This window comes from Papilio polytes, unplaced genomic scaffold (assembly GCF_000836215.1).
Source record: "Papilio polytes unplaced genomic scaffold, Ppol_1.0 DF821288.1, whole genome shotgun sequence".
Classification (NCBI taxonomy): domain Eukaryota; kingdom Metazoa; phylum Arthropoda; class Insecta; order Lepidoptera; family Papilionidae; genus Papilio; species Papilio polytes.
This window is the reverse complement of record NW_013527916.1, coordinates 263,392-282,524: the sequence shown is the minus strand read 5'-3', so window position 1 is coordinate 282,524 and position 19,133 is coordinate 263,392. Positions and strand designations below refer to the sequence as shown.

At 34.4% G+C, this 19,133-nt stretch overlaps 1 protein-coding gene across 1 annotated transcript in view; it reads right to left on the bottom strand.

The window, feature by feature from the left end:
- The window catches only part of LOC106109502 (ankyrin repeat domain-containing protein SOWAHC), a 43,456-nt gene extending 24,323 nt beyond the window's left edge, over positions 1-19,133 (bottom strand). Inside the window, exons 1-4 of the mRNA XM_013291023.1 lie at positions 18,924-19,133; positions 18,220-18,848; positions 7,918-7,944; positions 7,708-7,836 (exon numbers count right to left, since the gene is read on the bottom strand). Of these exons, the coding sequence (XP_013146477.1) occupies positions 7,708-7,836; positions 7,918-7,944; positions 18,220-18,848; positions 18,924-19,053 (915 nt within the window). The 5' untranslated portion in view covers positions 19,054-19,133. The remainder of the gene's footprint in view (positions 1-7,707; positions 7,837-7,917; positions 7,945-18,219; positions 18,849-18,923) is intronic.

Below are 19,133 nucleotides of genomic sequence, written 5' to 3'. Positions count from 1 at the left end.
GGCAGCGACCGCCAATTGTACGCGCTTTGGGACAATTATTCGATTGTTCTGTTGGAGCGCTTCGATCTTGGCGTCTGCTGCTCCGATGATAGATGGTATTTTGCGTGGCTATTGAATTAAGGCTATTTCACATCGGCGAGTCAACTTGCGTCAATAGAACGAACCCTGCCAATTAGAGGACAATACGAGCATAGTGTTGTTTTTATTTCGGGTTGGTTTGCGCAGAAAAATACACCCTTTCATTATACAGGAGTTCGACTTGTATACATTGAATGTGGTGAAAGAAGCGCCCTGATACAATTAATATATTTTTAATTTGCATTGTTACTTTGTAGAATAGATGACAAAAATACAAAATTATATACGGCAAAGCTTTTAATTATAATGAAATTAATGTGCGTTTCGCAGCAGATGACCGTAATCTATAAAAATTATACTGCTGTAGTTAGAGAAAAGTAAGGTTTAAAAATTCTCTCTAAGCTTAAACTAAAGACAAATATTTTTTGGAACCATGTTTGCCTCAAAGTAAAATTAAACGCCCACTCTATAAAAGTTCTGTGGACATGGACACTCCGATAAACGAAAAAAAATCATTTAGTACATTTACAGAACGGATAGGTCATAGTTCAGATATTAATTATAACTAAGACATTTGTTACATTTAGAAAAAAAAACAATATTTTTAGTTACTTGTATTTACGATTCGTTTATATTTGACTAATACTATACTGGTATAATTAGAACACACTTTATCACTGTGAAATCATTAACGATTTCAAACATGAGTCAGGAGATGATAAGATCGTTATCAAAGCCACGTTTCCGAAGGCACAAGTCTCCTATCTGATTGGATTGTTCTCAATAGATCGTAACCGAGATACTTAGATTCAGTCGTGGGTAAAATGATGGTCCTAATTATTTTAGCACCAATGATCTAAAGGTGAATTTGCACCTGCTTAACTCAATACATTGCTTACCTTCTGAGTATTAGGAAAAATTAGTTTGTATACTCGATCAAGTCGTAACAAAACAATTATCAGCCTTAGTTGAACAATTTTAAGCGCCAATAGCCTGATGGTTTGGGGTACGGACTACAAATCGTCCTACCGCAGATTCATTGGATAAAACACCGGTTTATCTATATGTTATGATCGTGTTAGATTCTTATAAGACGGTCGATTCTTGTTAGAATTATAAAATGTTAGCTCTGGGCATCATTTTGACCTAATTCTTAGGAATCGCTCCAAGGCGTATGCATCATGTACCGTTCGGTCGGCAGTTCGTCATGCGATCACAAAGCGCAAGTCGGACGGATCACCGCACGTCCCCTTCGCCCTTATTATCCCTTTCATGCTGAATTTCAATTAGCATGCTTTCGTGTTTTGCAATAACAAACCGAGGCCAGTTTGCCGATTACAATGCTTGTGCCTATGGGCGTAGTCGCCGGGTCGGGGAACCCTTTTGTGCGACTGTAAAACTATTCTCGAATGAATTTACCATTTACGTTATTACATCTGTAAAGCTTCTAGTGGCTTTTAGCGTTGAAGCAAGAAAACATATCTCTAAAACTTTGATGCGAAAATAAGAATGGGATTTCATACGTTGTTATAGCTTAAGGCATAGAAATGTATCGTGCAGATTCCGAAAATATGGAAGTATTTATGGTAATAGTCTTGTTACTAAAGTGATATAACCTTAAAAGTGATTCCGAAATAATATTCAAACCATATAATTTCGTTTCAAGTTGTAGCAAGATTTTTTTGTTTCCAAAGAAAGATTATATCGCAGTTAAAAACCTGAATCACATACTACCGAACCAAAGAAATGATAGTAATCTAGTTAGAGTACAAATTATTTCTCACAATAAAAATAAAACATGGAAACAGTCTAAGCTACAGTATTAATAGTGGGATAGAGTTGAAGTGTACAACGTATGTACCGATGTTTGGGATCGAAAGCTCTAATACGTTATTGGGAAAACAAATTCAAAAGTCGGTTTGAACACTATTTATCCCTCACTCTGAACGACAGACACGGCCGGCTCGAAGGCCGATGCATTACACCCACACGCCTGTATCCTTTTGGGAAAACATAAATCCGTCCAATAAAAAACAATTTCTTCCTCAATTCGGGAAAACATTGTTTGATGTGAGCCATTCGAGAATTGATGAGGATTATTAAGCGAGTTTAGTTTTTTATTGTGTGCATCGGTGTCCGTGTGGAGGTTGCCTTGTCCGGTTGTGTCGCCGTGATATATAGCGAGGTGGATAGCTACATGGCCGTTAGATTCGTGTACCTAAGTTTGGCAAAGTAAAGAGTAAAGAGTTAAATGACCCTGTTTTACAGGATGTTGTCATTTATAAGATCAAATGATTGTTGTGGGAAAAAATCAAAACACAATCGTTAACTTACTCTACGCAATAATTTGCTGTCTACAATTTATTCTTTCTTGCTTTCTCCTATTAATATAGTCATACGGAATATACAAATAGAATTGTAAATTACGAATGGGGGACAATAAATAATTTCTACAAACTTTTGATCTGAAAAAAACATAAATGCTGTGTATCAAAACAAAAGAAAAGGTCTTACGAGCAACAGAATTAATGAATCTGCAATTCAGTGAAACAGTTAGAAGGAAGTGAAACAAGTAGAGTACGATGCAAAACAAGCTCTAGTTCAGCGATCTCTCGCTCGGGACCGACCGGACAAAGCCACCGCGGGCGAATATTAAATGATAACAGACGGAACAATAGGGTCCAATGATAAAACTTTCAATGCAGTGCCAACACCTCTCTCTTGGCGCCAGAACTAAATTACTAAAGCGACTATAACCTGTCTCCTTTCACATTTGATTGTGCCCAACATCACACGCCCATGAACTCTATAATGAAACAGCCGTATAAAAACAAAACTATGGGCATATATGATTAGGTCGATACACGAGTAAGGTAGAACCACTAAACAAACAACCATTACAAAAACGCCACGTCATCGTGTTGGAAATCACTTATTGTTGGATGACTTGCACTCGCGCAAGTGCCTTATGCCGAGGATCGCGCTATTTGAAAGGCGCCCAACTGTTATATTGTATAGATTCGATTCACGTTTCATATCGTCCAACACAAATATTTGTAATACGTACCATTCATCTTAAAATTGTCAGTATAAATACTTCAAATCTTGAAGTAAGTTATTTTTGAAAATGTTAACTTCGGTAAACTCGGCGGTCACTACAGAATACCGGAGAAACAGATATCACCACTTAAGAAAAAGCAAACAGTAGCCGACTAGAAAGAGGTTTAAGTCAAAGCGACAATTATTTAGATAACTACCGCTTTTTTTTTTAAATGTAAAATGTAAATGTTCAATTTTAAAAATGCAAAAGCATTATGGTACTAATAGTAAAAAAAAACAATGTATTTAACATTAACTGTTTCGCGTCTTCGTCCGCACGAATATAAAAATTATAATAAAACGGCCTATGTTACCCAGTGATAACGTATTTGTTTATTGATATAAAAGAATTTTAGAAATCGATCCAGTTAATTAAGAAAAAATAAAATTATTTTCTCCTTACATTTCAAATATTAGTACAGATTACAAAATTTATCTAGTTGTTATTCCTTATTAGAAAACGGCAATAGGAATTATTGTAATGGCGTTATGGTGTGAAACTTTCCAAGTGATAAATATTTATTTGTAAAACAAGCTTTAATAAAGTCTGTTGTCGATGTTATTTCGTGAATTATTCGATACATAGTATAGCACAGACATCAGATACAATGTAATATTAGTGACGTCATTTGTCGGTTCGACTCGTGTCTGACATGCACAAACAATGGCGCGCGCCTTCGGACGGCTCAAATGAGGCGCGGCGTCAAATCTCAGGTTGCAGCGGCTTGGCGCCGGCGGCCGAAATATTCGAGAAGTTAGCACACCCATACAGAAAAAAAAAACAAACGCACAATACACTAAAAGTTCGCTCTCGACGCGCGTCACTTCACAGGGTAATAAGCAAGCGTGACAAACGAGTCCGACACGGATCGGTTTCTAAGTGTATGATGTCATATTTTTAAGTTTCTTCTTGCAACTATAACTCGTAATAGGCTACGATTGATATTCAAAATTGTATTTTAGTGATTTTGCAGTAATTAGATCTAACTTGATAACATCTAGATATATGTACATATATTCCAAGTTATCTGCTTATCCCTATTTCATGTATTCATTCTTTTAAACAAATTTTATTGGGCCTACGTCCGCTCAGGTTTACAACTATTGATGTATCTTGTATCGGTGCCACAATTAATTGGCCAATAAGCACGTAAACCTCAATGACTATAAATCATTAAGGACTATCGCCGTCTTAATTAGACTGATGTCGACGTGGCCTCGAAGGAATAAATCAGGATTTGAATTGCTTTCCGCAGGGACACACCCACCGCGACCGGGCGATAATGGCGCGTGCAACCGAAATCTTAGACGAGTGTTTAGGAACATTTTTTTCTACATAGTATCGGTATAACCATTTTTTTCTTTAGTTTTTAGAGGAAAAAATCGAATTTAGCTTAATTTACTTTGTTGTACAAAAACAACTATAGATTTTCCGATCGTGATGATATTAAACCAATAGGTTCAGTGATAACATAAAATTTACCTCAATTAGGCAGACTATTTAGAACAGAAACAGAACAGAATAGATACAGTAACGTAAGACATACTTCTTTAAAGAGTAAGACAGGATAAAACATTACAAACAATAATCTAATTCTCAAGTATATCGATCAACATTAAATTGCTTGATTTCCTTACAATGGTTATAGGCACTAATCAATACTCACATTTATAACCGAGCATCAAAATAATCGTTCGTAAAGCAATTAATCGAATGATTTCGATTTAATTACTCAGATCACCGAGTCCGCCCCGTTCGAAATGGAAGAATCGTAAATCAACAATAATAAACTCTGAGCACACACTCCTTTTTTATTAACAAAACAAACCTTTATCAATACAATTACACGGTCGTTAGTGGGCAGTTAAATATTATTGATTTGATTTTAAGAATCAATGCTTAATACAATTGATACCTGGAACGACGGATTTAATAGAAACCGATAGTCCCCAGAGTGACGCATGCGGCTCTTTCGAAAAAGTTTTTTTCTTTCTTATTATCTAAAATCGCATTATCTTAGTTTGTAATACGAGAAAGGCATTTTGTTACCCTAAACCTATTGAGACGAAGAGGTCGGGAAAAAAATAGCACAAATGTTTATCTCAAACAGATAAATTACAAATCTCAAACATGTTTTTTGTTAAAGAAAAATGTAAGTTAAAATGTTGAGTTGTGATACAAAAATAATTTATCTTGTCATTAAGAACAATTACATTTAAAACAAGCGCAATTTTTCTATATTTTTGCGCAATAAACAATAAATAATGTTTTTTTATACTTCAGTTGCGCGCAATAATCAAGTAAAATATAGTTTTTCTAACAATTTGCGGAAAACACGTAAAACGTGAACAAAAAAGAGGAATCGGAATCGCGACGGAAAGATCATGATATTCGAAAATGGACACGAGCGGCGCCCCAGGCGGTCCCTTGTCAATTAATAAATAATCGAGCTCTTTACATAGGAAGCAATGATGACATATTTAAGTATCTCATTCCTAAAAGATACAACTGATGTGTATAATAAAAAGGTTCATATAAATATCTTAGTGTGTGGGTCCACACTACGATATTTCCCGAAATCGATAATTCTATCAGCAGGCGAGGCAAACGAAAATAAGCTTCAAAGCGTTTTTTATAAGGCAGACGACAAATGTCAAGCAGGCAGCCACCAGTAGCTAACACGTGTTACATATTGTTGGACAATCTTTACTGTTGCTTTATTAGCTCGCGACGCGGATAGGAGAAAATGGAAACATGCCCCATTCGAAATTTCAAAGCAGATGTTACACGCAATAGACTCAGTGACGGACTAATTGGGGACAAATTCTATATAACGTTAGTGAATAATTATATCTGTCTTTATACAACGGCGGTTACATTATAAACGACGTCCAGACAAAAAGCGACGAGTTGAAGAGACAAATCTCGAATAATCCTAATTAAATTCATTTAACAACTATTCACAAGCTCACCAAAGGATGCTAATAAAATTCAAATCCAATTGCGTCGACCCTTGATTTACAACTGATCAATAAAACTGAGGTCCATCATTACCTTTTTTATTGCGCACTCGATAAAAGTAATGTGATCTGTATCCAGGGCGACAACAACACATTAATCAAATAACAACCTACAATGTTTCTTACAAGATATCTAGACTCAATTGGATACCCACTACAATTCTTTACCTTTACATTTTTTAACATGACTTAGATGCCTAAAAAGCCTAACGCATTACGAATTGGCAATCAAGCTCAGCTTATATGACGTCTATATACCAAGTACAGTCGAAACAGCACAGAAACAATAGTTGGATAGGAAAAAAAGGACGGGGCCTGAGAGATGGCTCGTAAAATAAAACAAGGGACTACGTCCGTAAGATATGTCAAGATAGCATGCGGCGGGGGGTTGGTGCCGGCGCCGGCGATGCACCCGAGACCCAATTAGACGCACACCTTTTGGACATGTGCTCTCGCTTGGCGCTAACTAACGTCTAAAAACTCGGGGATGTGGGCACGTTACATCCGTTACCGTTTATCACTTTTTTCCGAAAAATTCCGTGGGCATTGGCTGATCATCGAGTTGGTCTGAATTTTTTGTGACGAGAACGATACAGGGAATGCTAATATGAATTGATTTATTAACATTCATATTATAATGTTATTTTTATATCTAAACTACGGCTACCAATCATTAATTTTTGCGTATTTGTTTGCAATGGAATTTGGTATATTAGACGATTTTATATCGGCGGTATCTTGTGGTCTCTAAAATTTAATAGTTTACGCTTGTGGTATTGTATTTATTCTATTAGATGGCCCTAGTTTTAATATTATTAAAGCAAAGAAAAATTTATTATCTTGATTTTAAATTGTCGATGGTATTCTACACAACGTACGATATATTGCGATAATCTTACTACTAACAGATTAACGACAACGGTTAGATATCAAGTCTCTCAATCGGAAGATAAATATCCGGACTGCGATTATAATATCTAAAAAAAATTAAATAAACAAATAAAATTTGTTAGACAGACATTAAACTTGTACCAGTTGCATCTAATTAAAATATGTATACTATGCCGATAAAAAGATCGATTATGTAAATATTATCTTATTAATATTATAAATGCAACAGTTTAGATGGATAGATGTATGTTTAGAGTTTGTAGCCTAAACATCTAAACGGGTCACAATGAAATTTGACGTAGACATTAAATATAGTCTGGTAGAAGATATACGTATTACGTATACGTATACGATCCACTTTTGTTTTTTTTAATTCCAGGAGGACGGAGACGCAGGCGAAAACTAGTATGTAAAAAAGTGAGGTACATCCCTCATTTAGTTAATCAATAAATATTAACAATGCAATTTAATAGACAATGGAATGCAAAAGCCTTTTGAAAAATAGTAATGAGACGAAACGTTCAAACGAATGTTACTTCTAAGATGGAACACCAGATTCCCAGATTGTACCTATTGTTATTCGGAAATCAAGATAATTCCATTATAACGTTACAGTACCTTGGTTCTGACGAGCTTCGGGTTGTCTTTACACATCTTAGCAAGGGAATGATACTCTCCTCGAGCCGCGCACAGAATCCATTGCTTCTGTTTAGAATCCAGAGGGTCAGTTTCGTTCTTATGATCCAACTGCAAATAGGAAAACACATCAAGAAACTGCTCATTACTTTAAATTGAATAATTGATCAAAACAATGTTAATTCTACTTACAGATACTTTGTCCCCTTCATCCACACTCTGCGAACAAAGAAATAGCATCAACGACACAATACAATTACCATCAATGACAAGATAATCTCATAGATTGGAATAATCACGTTATGAACGCATATGATTTGCATTTACTAGTAAACGCTTAAGGATTATATTTATTACTAACTGTTGCCCGCGACTTCGTCAACGCAGTATTAAGATAAAAAGAAGTATCCTATAATTTGTCCGTCTATGTCAGCTACCCTTCAGTGAAAGTCCGGAAAAGACGTTTCGGAGATTACCCGGAATAAACGCGGCTTGGGGACAGACAGAACAGACAAAAAAAAATGCGATTTTTGTTATCAGCAACGTAAATACATCATCTTCCTGAAGTCTCGATTTTTTCTTTTGATATTACAAACAGACAGTCCAATTTTATTATATAATATGTATAGATGGATTATTTTATAAGAGATGAGGTCAAATAAACGGCGGCAATACCAAGGTGTAATCACCTTGGTGTTCCTGCCGCCCATGGACTTCCGCATTACCAGTGGAACTACAGATGTGTTGACGACCTTTGAGGAAATGGTAGGCTTCTTGAAGGACTCTAAGTCGTCCTGATTTGAAAATACCGTTTCGTTGGTCTGAAGCTGAAGTAGGTGTATTGTTCTTTATTTTGGGGAATTCTTGCCGTGTATTACAATTTTTTAGCTTTAATAGTTAATACTTCGCTCGTTATTAGTTTGCAAACATTTGTTCGTCTATAAAATTAGCTAAACAACGAGATTCCTCATGATATTTTTTCGGTGTTGAAACGTTTTGTTCACGTGTGACTTTAATTAATGATTAATTTTAAAGTGACATTGAAGCGAAGATTACATTGCGAAACTAAGCAAATATAGTCAATAGGCGCCGCCGTTATTTATTGTCTTTTTAAACATAGGCCCGTCATTGATAGCAAACAATTTATTAAAGAAAAACACATCCGCGCACCTAACGTATGAAAACAAAAGATTAGGACAATAAATAAAGACGATATTTACATACATAATAAATATCTTAAAGACACATATAAATTAATCGGAACCTAATATTTCAAAATTAATAAATGAGTACTTATATTGTGAAAATAATATTTTGAATTAATGGTCAATAAATTCGAATTCTCCCGTCTTCAGGCTTGCGCTGCGATTGTACGGATGACTAGTCGGTCGCAATAGGCTTTCATAAGTAAAAATGATTAGGCACTTTATTTGGAACGGAACAAAGTTCAAATTTGCGTAAAATTAGTTGGCGGTTGTTGGTTTCATCGTCCATAGGTTGGGCGTGCGCTGCCCAGCATGACCACTTTACCACCTGTCGTTACATATTTATGTCTACACTATTGGCCTCACTGTTAGGGACTTCGATATTGACAAGATAACATCCTTAATGTGATGTGTTTGATTTAATAATAAGATTAAGTTTGTACGTTGCCGGCTTTTTAAACTCGCGGGTTCGACAATCGACCATTAATTGCCAATAAAGTGTTACTTATTTATTAATGCACGTATTTAATTTTATACCAATAGTTTTGGAGCTTCTAATAAGAATTCTAGTTTCTAAGTTTACTTCAATAAGCAACAATATAATGTTATTCAGAAAGAGTATGACCTTCGGTTGACCTCAAAGTTGCATCATAACGGTCGATAACGTATTAAAGAAATGCCACTCAGATATAAACATATTTTCATTTTGCATTTTATAATCAGATTGCAAAGCTTCCTTTAAAAGCCTAAACCCCAGGATATAACATTGATTTGCTAAGATTCTTATTAGTAATTATACAGCCACATTTCTTAGACAAAACTGGCAATTAATTTAACCACTATTACGAAGTAATGGAGTCTATTAAATATACGACGTTCAAGAAGAATTTAAATGTTTAAGATTATGACAATTTAATTACTGGAAATGCGATTGAGTCTCCGACATCCAATAAAATGCTCCATGTAATAAAAATTGGAATTCAACAAAATGGTCAAACGTCGCTTTAAACAGCTGCATTCACCAAAACAGTACCTTAAAGTACTTTTAAGGTAAGCCATTTACAATGTGAACATTAATGCCTTAATACTTAAAATGCGAAGGAGCATGACAGATAATACCATGTTTCGATACATCCATACTTTCTTTGCCATAGGAAATAACATCTGCTAAATGCGGCGGAACGTTAATTGAATAATGCAATTTAGTGAACTTTAATAGGTAACAGTTAAAACCGCCTTCAGAATTCAACACACTCTGTAAACATCATAAAAAGTCATATATGCATAAGAACGATAGTAAGAAAGAAACAAGTAATCTTTTTTTATTCTAATTCACCCAGTTTTCAAACACACGACTCTTTTAATAAACTTAAAATTGTCATAAACTCAAATATAATAATCGCTTTCATTTTATAATTTTACTCAAAACATTAAAATTGTAAGCTACCTGTGCTGAGTAAATTAAATAACATAGCAATGAAAAAATAACCATAAACATACTGAGTATTGACCGAATACGAAGTTACGATCGACTAAAACAATTGCCGGTGTCACTAGCTTATTAAATTTATGGTAAACGAAGTGACTTCTAGGGAATGGAGTCGGTGCTCGAGACGGTCGCCTCTCCGTCGCCGTAGGGCTCCGGCGAGCGCCCCGGGACGCCGGCGGGCACCGTCAGCTTCGCACTGGGCGCTAGTGCCAACGGAACATTGTGACGCATACGTCCTCTATACTCTTTGAAAGCATTACATTATAAGTCGAATAATAAACTTCATCGTGAAATTTATTTAACGTTTAATTTTATACTATTTGCTTCTGGCAATGATCTCATTAATCTACGCCTTAATTTTAAATTGTGTAAGTTACATACGAATTTGTATATTAAAAATAGAGCAAACATGTATCTAGTTGTAATGTTCTCCTTCGTTTTCCGAGATACCTATTCTGCTATTGTAACGATCACTTTTTAAGTAACAAAAAACCAGATGCAAATTTCGATACGAACATTCAATTGTTTTACCCACACGGAGCGTATTAAGACTCCTTAGTTTTATCTCTCGTCAGCTGACAGCTAATTCATCCGCTCCTATTTTCCATCGGATCGACAAGGCTCGTTGATCGTGGCATCCAGTCGATGGCCGCAAGTGATTCTCAGGGCTCGTATGGCGACCGGGGAACAATGAAATCGGTCATATTTTCCTGCCAACTCGCAGCGGACCGTGATCACTTATCTCCCGCATCGTGCATAATAACAACGATACGGTTGTTCAACGTTACGATGACGTACTAATAAACAATTCATATTTTCGCTAACTTTTTGAAGGATTTATACACTTAACATTCAGATAACTCTGTAATTCATGTGTTCATACAAACAAGTATTTGACATTTATTTGATTTAGGACTCAACAATTTTAAGAACACATTCATCTTAAACCTAATAAAAAATCATTTACAAGTCTGACGTCTTCGTCTTTAAATCTACGGCAAAGTATCTAAAACACGAAATTCGCTGAGTTATTTTAAGGAGATAAATTTAAGAAAAGATTTTCACTAACTTCTGCTTGTAATTTTCTTAAGATATGCTCTATATTTTCATTAACTACGTGGAATTGTTATCTTCATAGCTGAATGGTGAACCTAATTCAAACAGCGGATTGCCGCGGGCTGGGTAATCCCAATTAATAATAGAAAGTTTCATTGTTTTCGGCATTCGCCTTGAGGACACCTAGACGAACAATGGAGTATGTATTCCTACTTAAAAGTTTCTGATATTAAATATATTTTGTTGAATATTAAAATATAAAAGAGTCATTATTATTTTACTTGATTAATTATTTTTAGATACGTAAAAAGGTTCATATGATAATAATCATAATTATTATTTTTATTACTTCCAAGCCCATAATAAATAATTCAGAAAAAACATTATTGCTGTTCTTTAATGTTAAAATAACGAATCGATTGATAAAACACAATGGCTTAGGTTAGTTTTAAAATCATATAGAAAGGCTAACTGGCACAAGTAAGGTAAGGTACACAGTATTAATATAAAACTTGTTTTTTTTTTAAAGTTCATATTAGCAGTTTTATCATCTAAGAAAATCTATTTTAATATTGAAATAATACTGATAACGAAACATATTTGGTATATATAGAACTAGCTGTTGCTCGCGACTTCGCTCGCGTGATAAAGTTTAAAATTTAAAATTTATAAGTAATATAGCCTATGTTACTGATAACGAAGGTTTCTAATGGTAAAAGAATTTTTGGAATCGGCCCAATAGTTTTTGAGTTATTCCAATACATACAAAAATACCATAATACAAATCACTGCTTTTTATAACATTAGTATAGAACTATAGATAAAGGCCCAAAACATCCTTAAATAAAAATGGTCAAATTCAATCCAAGAGAATAAACAGCAGCAACAGTTAGTTCATAATAGAATTAATACTGCAAATAAATAGAGTAATTTGCGGCGCACCCCATTAAGACAAAAGGCTAGCCGTAAACACGAACAATTTCAACTTCACGACCGGCCCGCGCAATTAAATGTTGCCTTAACTTTGACACGTTAAGAGGAATCCTCTAACTTTAGCTCTTACATATTTTTGAAGAGAATTTGTTGCGAACAGTAAATAGTATTCTGTTTCTTAACATGAATAATAAATAAAACCTTAAAAAGACAGTGGTCAAAAACCGAAAGAACAAACGGAAACTACAAAAAAAAACAAACAAGTGAAATATAAAATAAAAGTGCAAACATATGACGAGACATTAAAAGAGGAATTAAAACGTATGCAAATAGATGCAGTAAACAGAGTTCGAAGTTAAGAGTGAGCAATCAGTCAAAAGGTAATTTGTCAACGAACCCCATACAAGCTCATTGAGGCGAAAACCTGAGCTTTTAATAACGGATGTAAGTAAAGTTAACACAGAATGAGTTGGCGGAGGCAATAAAACGTTTACTGAGTGCTTAGCCAATAAAAACGAATTGAATTTCGCGTTTATCACTTACTTAGGAGAATCTTTAAAACGCGATAATAAACTATCCGAGGGAGCAACGATCTTATTATTAAACAAGAATAGAATACAAACTGAATCGTAGTTTCGTCGAAATGACGCGTTTATGGGGCCTAATGCGGAAATGAATATTACACGAAATCAAAGGAATAATTAGCAGGTGGCTGGAATTAAAAAAAATAAGACTAACACGGGCAACGTGGGCGCCTAAACGCACGAATGGCCTCGTTTCGAGCTTTAATAGCTCACGTGCGGTTCGGACACGACACCGGTCGTCAAGGGACAATCGACCACGAGTCACGAGGACGTATACAATACGATATGCACCATGAATAATGATGCTAATATTGACTCGTACGATTTCGTACCACGTTGCCAGCGCGCTGGGACGAAGGGCCGGCGGGCCGGTCTCACTCCCAACAGGCTATTTAATAAAGTCAAACTGAATTTCCGACCGGTTAACATGCGTATTAAATGCGGTTATTGTTAGTTTTACACTGATGCATTTTACTGGGTAAACAAACCGTCTCTGTAATGCATAATAGTCTAAATTAAGACTCGTTGGTTTTGTAATATATTCAATTAAATAAATAAACAATACTCCTATTATTTATATTTATTTTAAATTAAGGGAAGTCATTGGCTCCTTTAATACAGGGGATTAACCTAGTAAAGGAGCCAAGGATATACATATAATTGAACAAAATACCGAATTAAAAATTAGAAGTAAAAAAAAAATGTGAGAAACGTATTTGTAAAATTATATTTGAATTGTGATATTGTATGTTTGTTTGTATAAATAAATAAATAAATAAAATCTTAATACATTAGTATTATAGATATTTATGTATAACTTTAACCCTTTCTTTTTAAAAGAAAACCATTTTGTAGAAAAATATAAGCCTATTTAATTTAGTAATCTGTTTTTCTTCAAAGGAACCGGATGAAGAAACTTAACGTTGAAGTTGCTTGAAGTCAAAGTATCCCTTTTATGGTGCAATGGAAAAGGAATACACTTCATAAAATCTTTGTAGATTAATTTTTTTGAAAGTATTTCAAATGACGAGCGGAAGCGGGCGTCGTCGGTCTATTTCAGTGTTGATTTATGTGTCAGGATCGCGCCCGGACGGGTGGCAATGTGGCATATTAGTGTGAGACGGATTGGTCGTTTATAATTTATTAGCTTCCGCGGCGAGCGCGTAAGTGAATTTCTATATAGCTGTAACGCGTGTCAAACGTGTTTGAAGACTTGTAAGTGCTGCACTAATTGTTCACGCCGGCGTGATGTTAACTATTCATATTGATTTATCAAAGCCCGCATTCGTATCGACATAGATCACTCCTACTGACACTTTAATATTGACGATTCTAAATTACAATGATATAAATATTTTAACGAATTTTACGTTCAAAAATCAGTGTTTCAGTACAACGATATACAAGCCTTTACAACGGGGTTAATGTAAAAGCTCCCATGCTGTTAATAGGCTACAATGTGCCGTACGTGGTATAAAGCAATTGTAAAGTCCATTAGGCACGTGGAGGCGTATGCGTCGCAGCCTAATATTTGTCATTAGGAGCTTTTGTTGTTCGTGTTGTAGACTACCCTCGCTGGGGTTGTCCCGTTCGCAAGAGCCCCAAATTATTTATTGTATAAATTTTTTCTCCCGCAATGAACATGCCTCATAGGTTATTTTAATGTGCCCATTGGGTGTAATGAAGCTGATTATTAGGATACGCTAGAATAATGCTTTTATAACATTACATTATTGGGTTTTTGAAAATTGATACAGGCATCGTTTATAGCCTATTAGGAAGTTTTACAAGGATATTAGCAATTTCCTTTTCCGTCTCAGTATCCCGGCGCGATCACGAAAAATGATTATCGATAATAATCAGATTGTACGTCGATTTGACCGCCAAAGGGTCATGACGAAGGTTTTACAATTCAATTAGACGCGCCAGGTGTGGACGGGTAGGAAACTTTTACCAGAGCCTTGACGCAACATTTTAATATTCAAAGGAGTTTTATTAGAGCAGATAACGGAATTCATAGTTTTATTTTACTAATTTATAATCGGCCTTTCCACTCGCTTTACTTTTGAATATTATTTGTAGTGAGTTTTATCAAGATAGTATATTTAAAGGCTCTTGATGATGCGACCGCTATCAACGTTAACAAAGGCGTTATAACCGTCGTGGTGACTCAATAGACTGTTAATTTCCAAGCGATAAAAATGTGACGGATGAAATTATAATATACTTAACATTTCCGGCTTGAGCGTGGTTTAAATAAACAACATATAATTTATAGCCGAACAATTTTTACTAAGTTATTTACGTTACGTTAGTGATCACGCTAAAACTAGATTATTACAATGGAAAGAAAAACAATCACTGACATGAACGTTATCTATCTTCGTTACTAAAGATAAAATGTAAAATAATATTTGCTGAAGAGAAAATCTCCAAAGATACCTAATAAGCAGGTATGTATCTAGATAGATATACCAAAAGAAGTTTTAAAAAAATGCTCTTGCGCTATTAAAAAAATTAAGTACTAATTAAAAATCGTTCTAAAAAAACTAAGCATCTAATATCGTAGATCAAAGTAATTTAATAGATGTAGAAACCACAACGAGCATCTTTTTTAAACCATTTCACTCAAATGTTTGTAAATCCGTAATATCAGAATACATTGTAAATTTTATAATAACGCGGCACGCCTTGCATTGTTAACGTCTTGTACAAATTACCAACACTTAGACATCGTCGCCGGAGTTGTTCGACAACGTAAAAACAACATACACCCCTCTCTAATCGCACTTTAATTATGACGCTTGTTTCTCATACCGTCATTGTATTTACTTACGTAATTATTACTTTGAACGGTCGGCTAATTATAAAAATTTTCGGGACCACGCCACGCCGCTTGCAACCGTTGCACCTGCCCTATAAATATTTTGACTCGGTAAACGTCGTGAATGGTGTGTTAACAGCGTTGCTTTAATTATTGCGGTCTGCGTCTAATGTATGGTTAAGGAATTAAATTTCCTTCCCGCTTAAGATTCGATTAAATCCGCAACAACCTGTCAACATGAGAGCTATAAGTATGAAACATTGTGTGTCCTTGTGGCAAATTTTCGATTTATTTGCTTTGTAAGCGTCATATTACAATTCAGCGAAATGGGTAGGAAAGAAATGTCCTCTACTGTATACGTTATTACTCTATTGTATAAACTTAGACGTTCACTTGTTACCGTTTTCTAGTTTAACGCAGGTGCTTATTAATGTTAAATTTTACGACTGACACTTGATTGCTATACATTTATTGGTATAATAAATATTAAATATTTAAACAGTATCAAATTACTATTGGTTTTCTTTGAACGACTGTTATAATTAAGTCTTTTGCGTTTGAAACCATAATATTTGATTATGTTGATATGAAATAATTTATTTTGTATTAGTTGCTTATTTGTTTGCTGTAGATTTTAACTGTCTATAAGAGATAGCAATAGACAATTTCTATTGTTTTTTTTTTAGGGACAAAAAAACAAAGTTATACCATAACCTATGTTAACGTTTAAATTCAACTGCTATGATACATGTATACTGTAGAAGGACGGTATCAAGAACACCTGAAAACGATGTGCAAGTATGCATAGAAGGAATCAGACAGGTGCCAGAACGCCAAAATGTAGATCCATGGTTTGCATCTCAAAATGGTGTGAGTTATGTTCTCGTCTCTGTTTTGTCCAACAAAATGAAAAGCATAACAATATGTGATACTAGCTGTTGTCACTTCATCCACGTGAAATTCAAGATATAGTAAAAAATATATAGCTTTTTAATGGTGAAAGTATTTTTGAAATTGGTTCAGTAGTTTTTACCAATACATACAAAAATCAAAATATTCAAATCTCTACTCTTTATAGTGTTAGTATAGAATACATGATTCATAGGAGTAGAGTTCAAGTTTAAACAAACAGTACAACAATGGAATACTTATTGTTTGAACACACAATTACTGTTGTACTGCTACTCTGTATTTCTAAATACTAGAACTGCGGTACTATTGCACTTTTTTTAGAATTAGCTAAATGAAATATTGACTATCTAAATTTCTTCCTTATCTAACTGTTTAAGAACACAGCTTAAGTAAGATAAGATATTATTATAAGTGATATGACAGAAAAACCTACAGATGTGAAATAACTCAAAGCAGGGATTGTTAATATACATAAAAACAAAAAGTAAACTTAAATTCAATAAACTAGAATACAATGAGTCATTGCTTAATCATTAAATAAATTGGCAGGTGAATAATATTTAAATAAGTGATTAACCAATATTAATTGTAGTAATAAAATATAATTGCACTAATTATTACTAAATATTATTAATTCTTGTAAAATATTACTAATTTGAAAGCAAAGACTTAAGAACAAATCACACTATGACCAAATTCCATAAAATGAGATACTAAGTGTGTCTCTGAGCAATAAAAACTTGTAGAAGATTACCACCGATGATCTCTACAACTATCTAGTATAATCTATAAAAGAGGTATGTTATCTCATTCCCATCAAACAATAACATCAATATTAAATTATAACAATTGCTTGTACAGGTGTACCAAGAGTGGATGTGCTCATTATTAAACTAGGAATTAAATTGATTTGTTTATAGAAAAATGTCTCATTTCCATGTAGTCATGAAATTACTTCCCGAGTGTAGTAAAACATAAGTATGGTTTTCATTTTATTAGATCACAGCGTAAGAACATTCTGCTAGCTACATCTAAAAGTGGTAACAATTTATCTAATGGCAGTAAAATCACAAATTTTGTCTTCGTCAAAAATGATGAAAATTTGTGTATTAAAGTATTTTAAAAACAATTTCTTTATATCTGTTTATGGCATAAGAATGTCCGAAGAGTTTAAACACAAATACCAATTTCACACAAAACTCAATAAATAGCCCTAGCATTGTTAACATTTGTGTTAAAATAAAGATAATTTAAAGAAAAACTAGCTTGCGACTTGTCTGAGTGCTCTTGCTCCGGAACTTGTCTCAGTGGAATTTAAAAAAAAAACAAAAGTGAGTAGCCTATGTGTTCTTCGAGACTACCCTCTACAGCCACACCAAATTTCATTGTAATCCGTTGAGCCATTTAGGCTACAAACTCTAACAAACATCCATCCAGCCATCTAAATGTTCGCATTTATAATATTAGTATGATGATAAAAACAATACTTACCGAATTATTAAATCCTATTTTATGCTTGGGTACATCACTCTCCGAGGCCATCCTATTGAACATTTGCTTCCTTTCCTTAACAGATATTTTTTGTTCATTATCCAACAACATACTTTCACTTCTAGAAGATGACAATGATGCAGTAGATGTGTCATTTTGCTCTGATAATTCATGGGTCAGAATCGAGTTCCGTGACCCACTGTCTGAAACTAAGCTTGATTGTTTCTCCAATTTTTCACTTGCCTTCCTTCGTGGATGAACTTTAGGAGGTATGTCTTCAGTTGATGCAAACAAACTCTCTTTAGAGTCACTTTTAGGTGTTCCAGAGCTATTTTGGTCATTCAAATTTGTATCTTGGATTATACTTGTTAAAACACTGAAGTCTTGATTAAGATGAAGTGGGAGTTCAGGTTGATATGTTGCTGGTTCTGAAACAGTGGCCTCTGTGGCACTTTCAGTAGGCGAAACATTAGAAAGTGGTTCCGACACTTTATTTTCACTTACATCGTCGCCGTCTTTAATATTAACCGGCATATATTTCTTCTTCAGAATCAACCATTTCTCGTTATTTTGATTTTTCATAATAGCCAAAGCATTCACATGCTTTTTAAACGTACTTCTTGCTTCATCTACAAATAATCATTTTTACGATAAGTAAACAAAAACACTTTCCAAACAAGAAACTTTCGCAAAGTTTTACTCACCTCGCATATCTGGATTCATCAAAAACATTTTAAAATGTTTAACTAACTCAAAGTTTGTCACTTTACCATTGTGAGCTAACATAAATTTCAGTATTTCATCAAAATTTAATTCAGACGGCGGCGTCGTCATTGTGTTTAATATCTTAATTCTTAGTCACGTATTTTATTTTGCAATCCGCCTAAAAGTTTGACAGCTAAGGTTAATTTTGA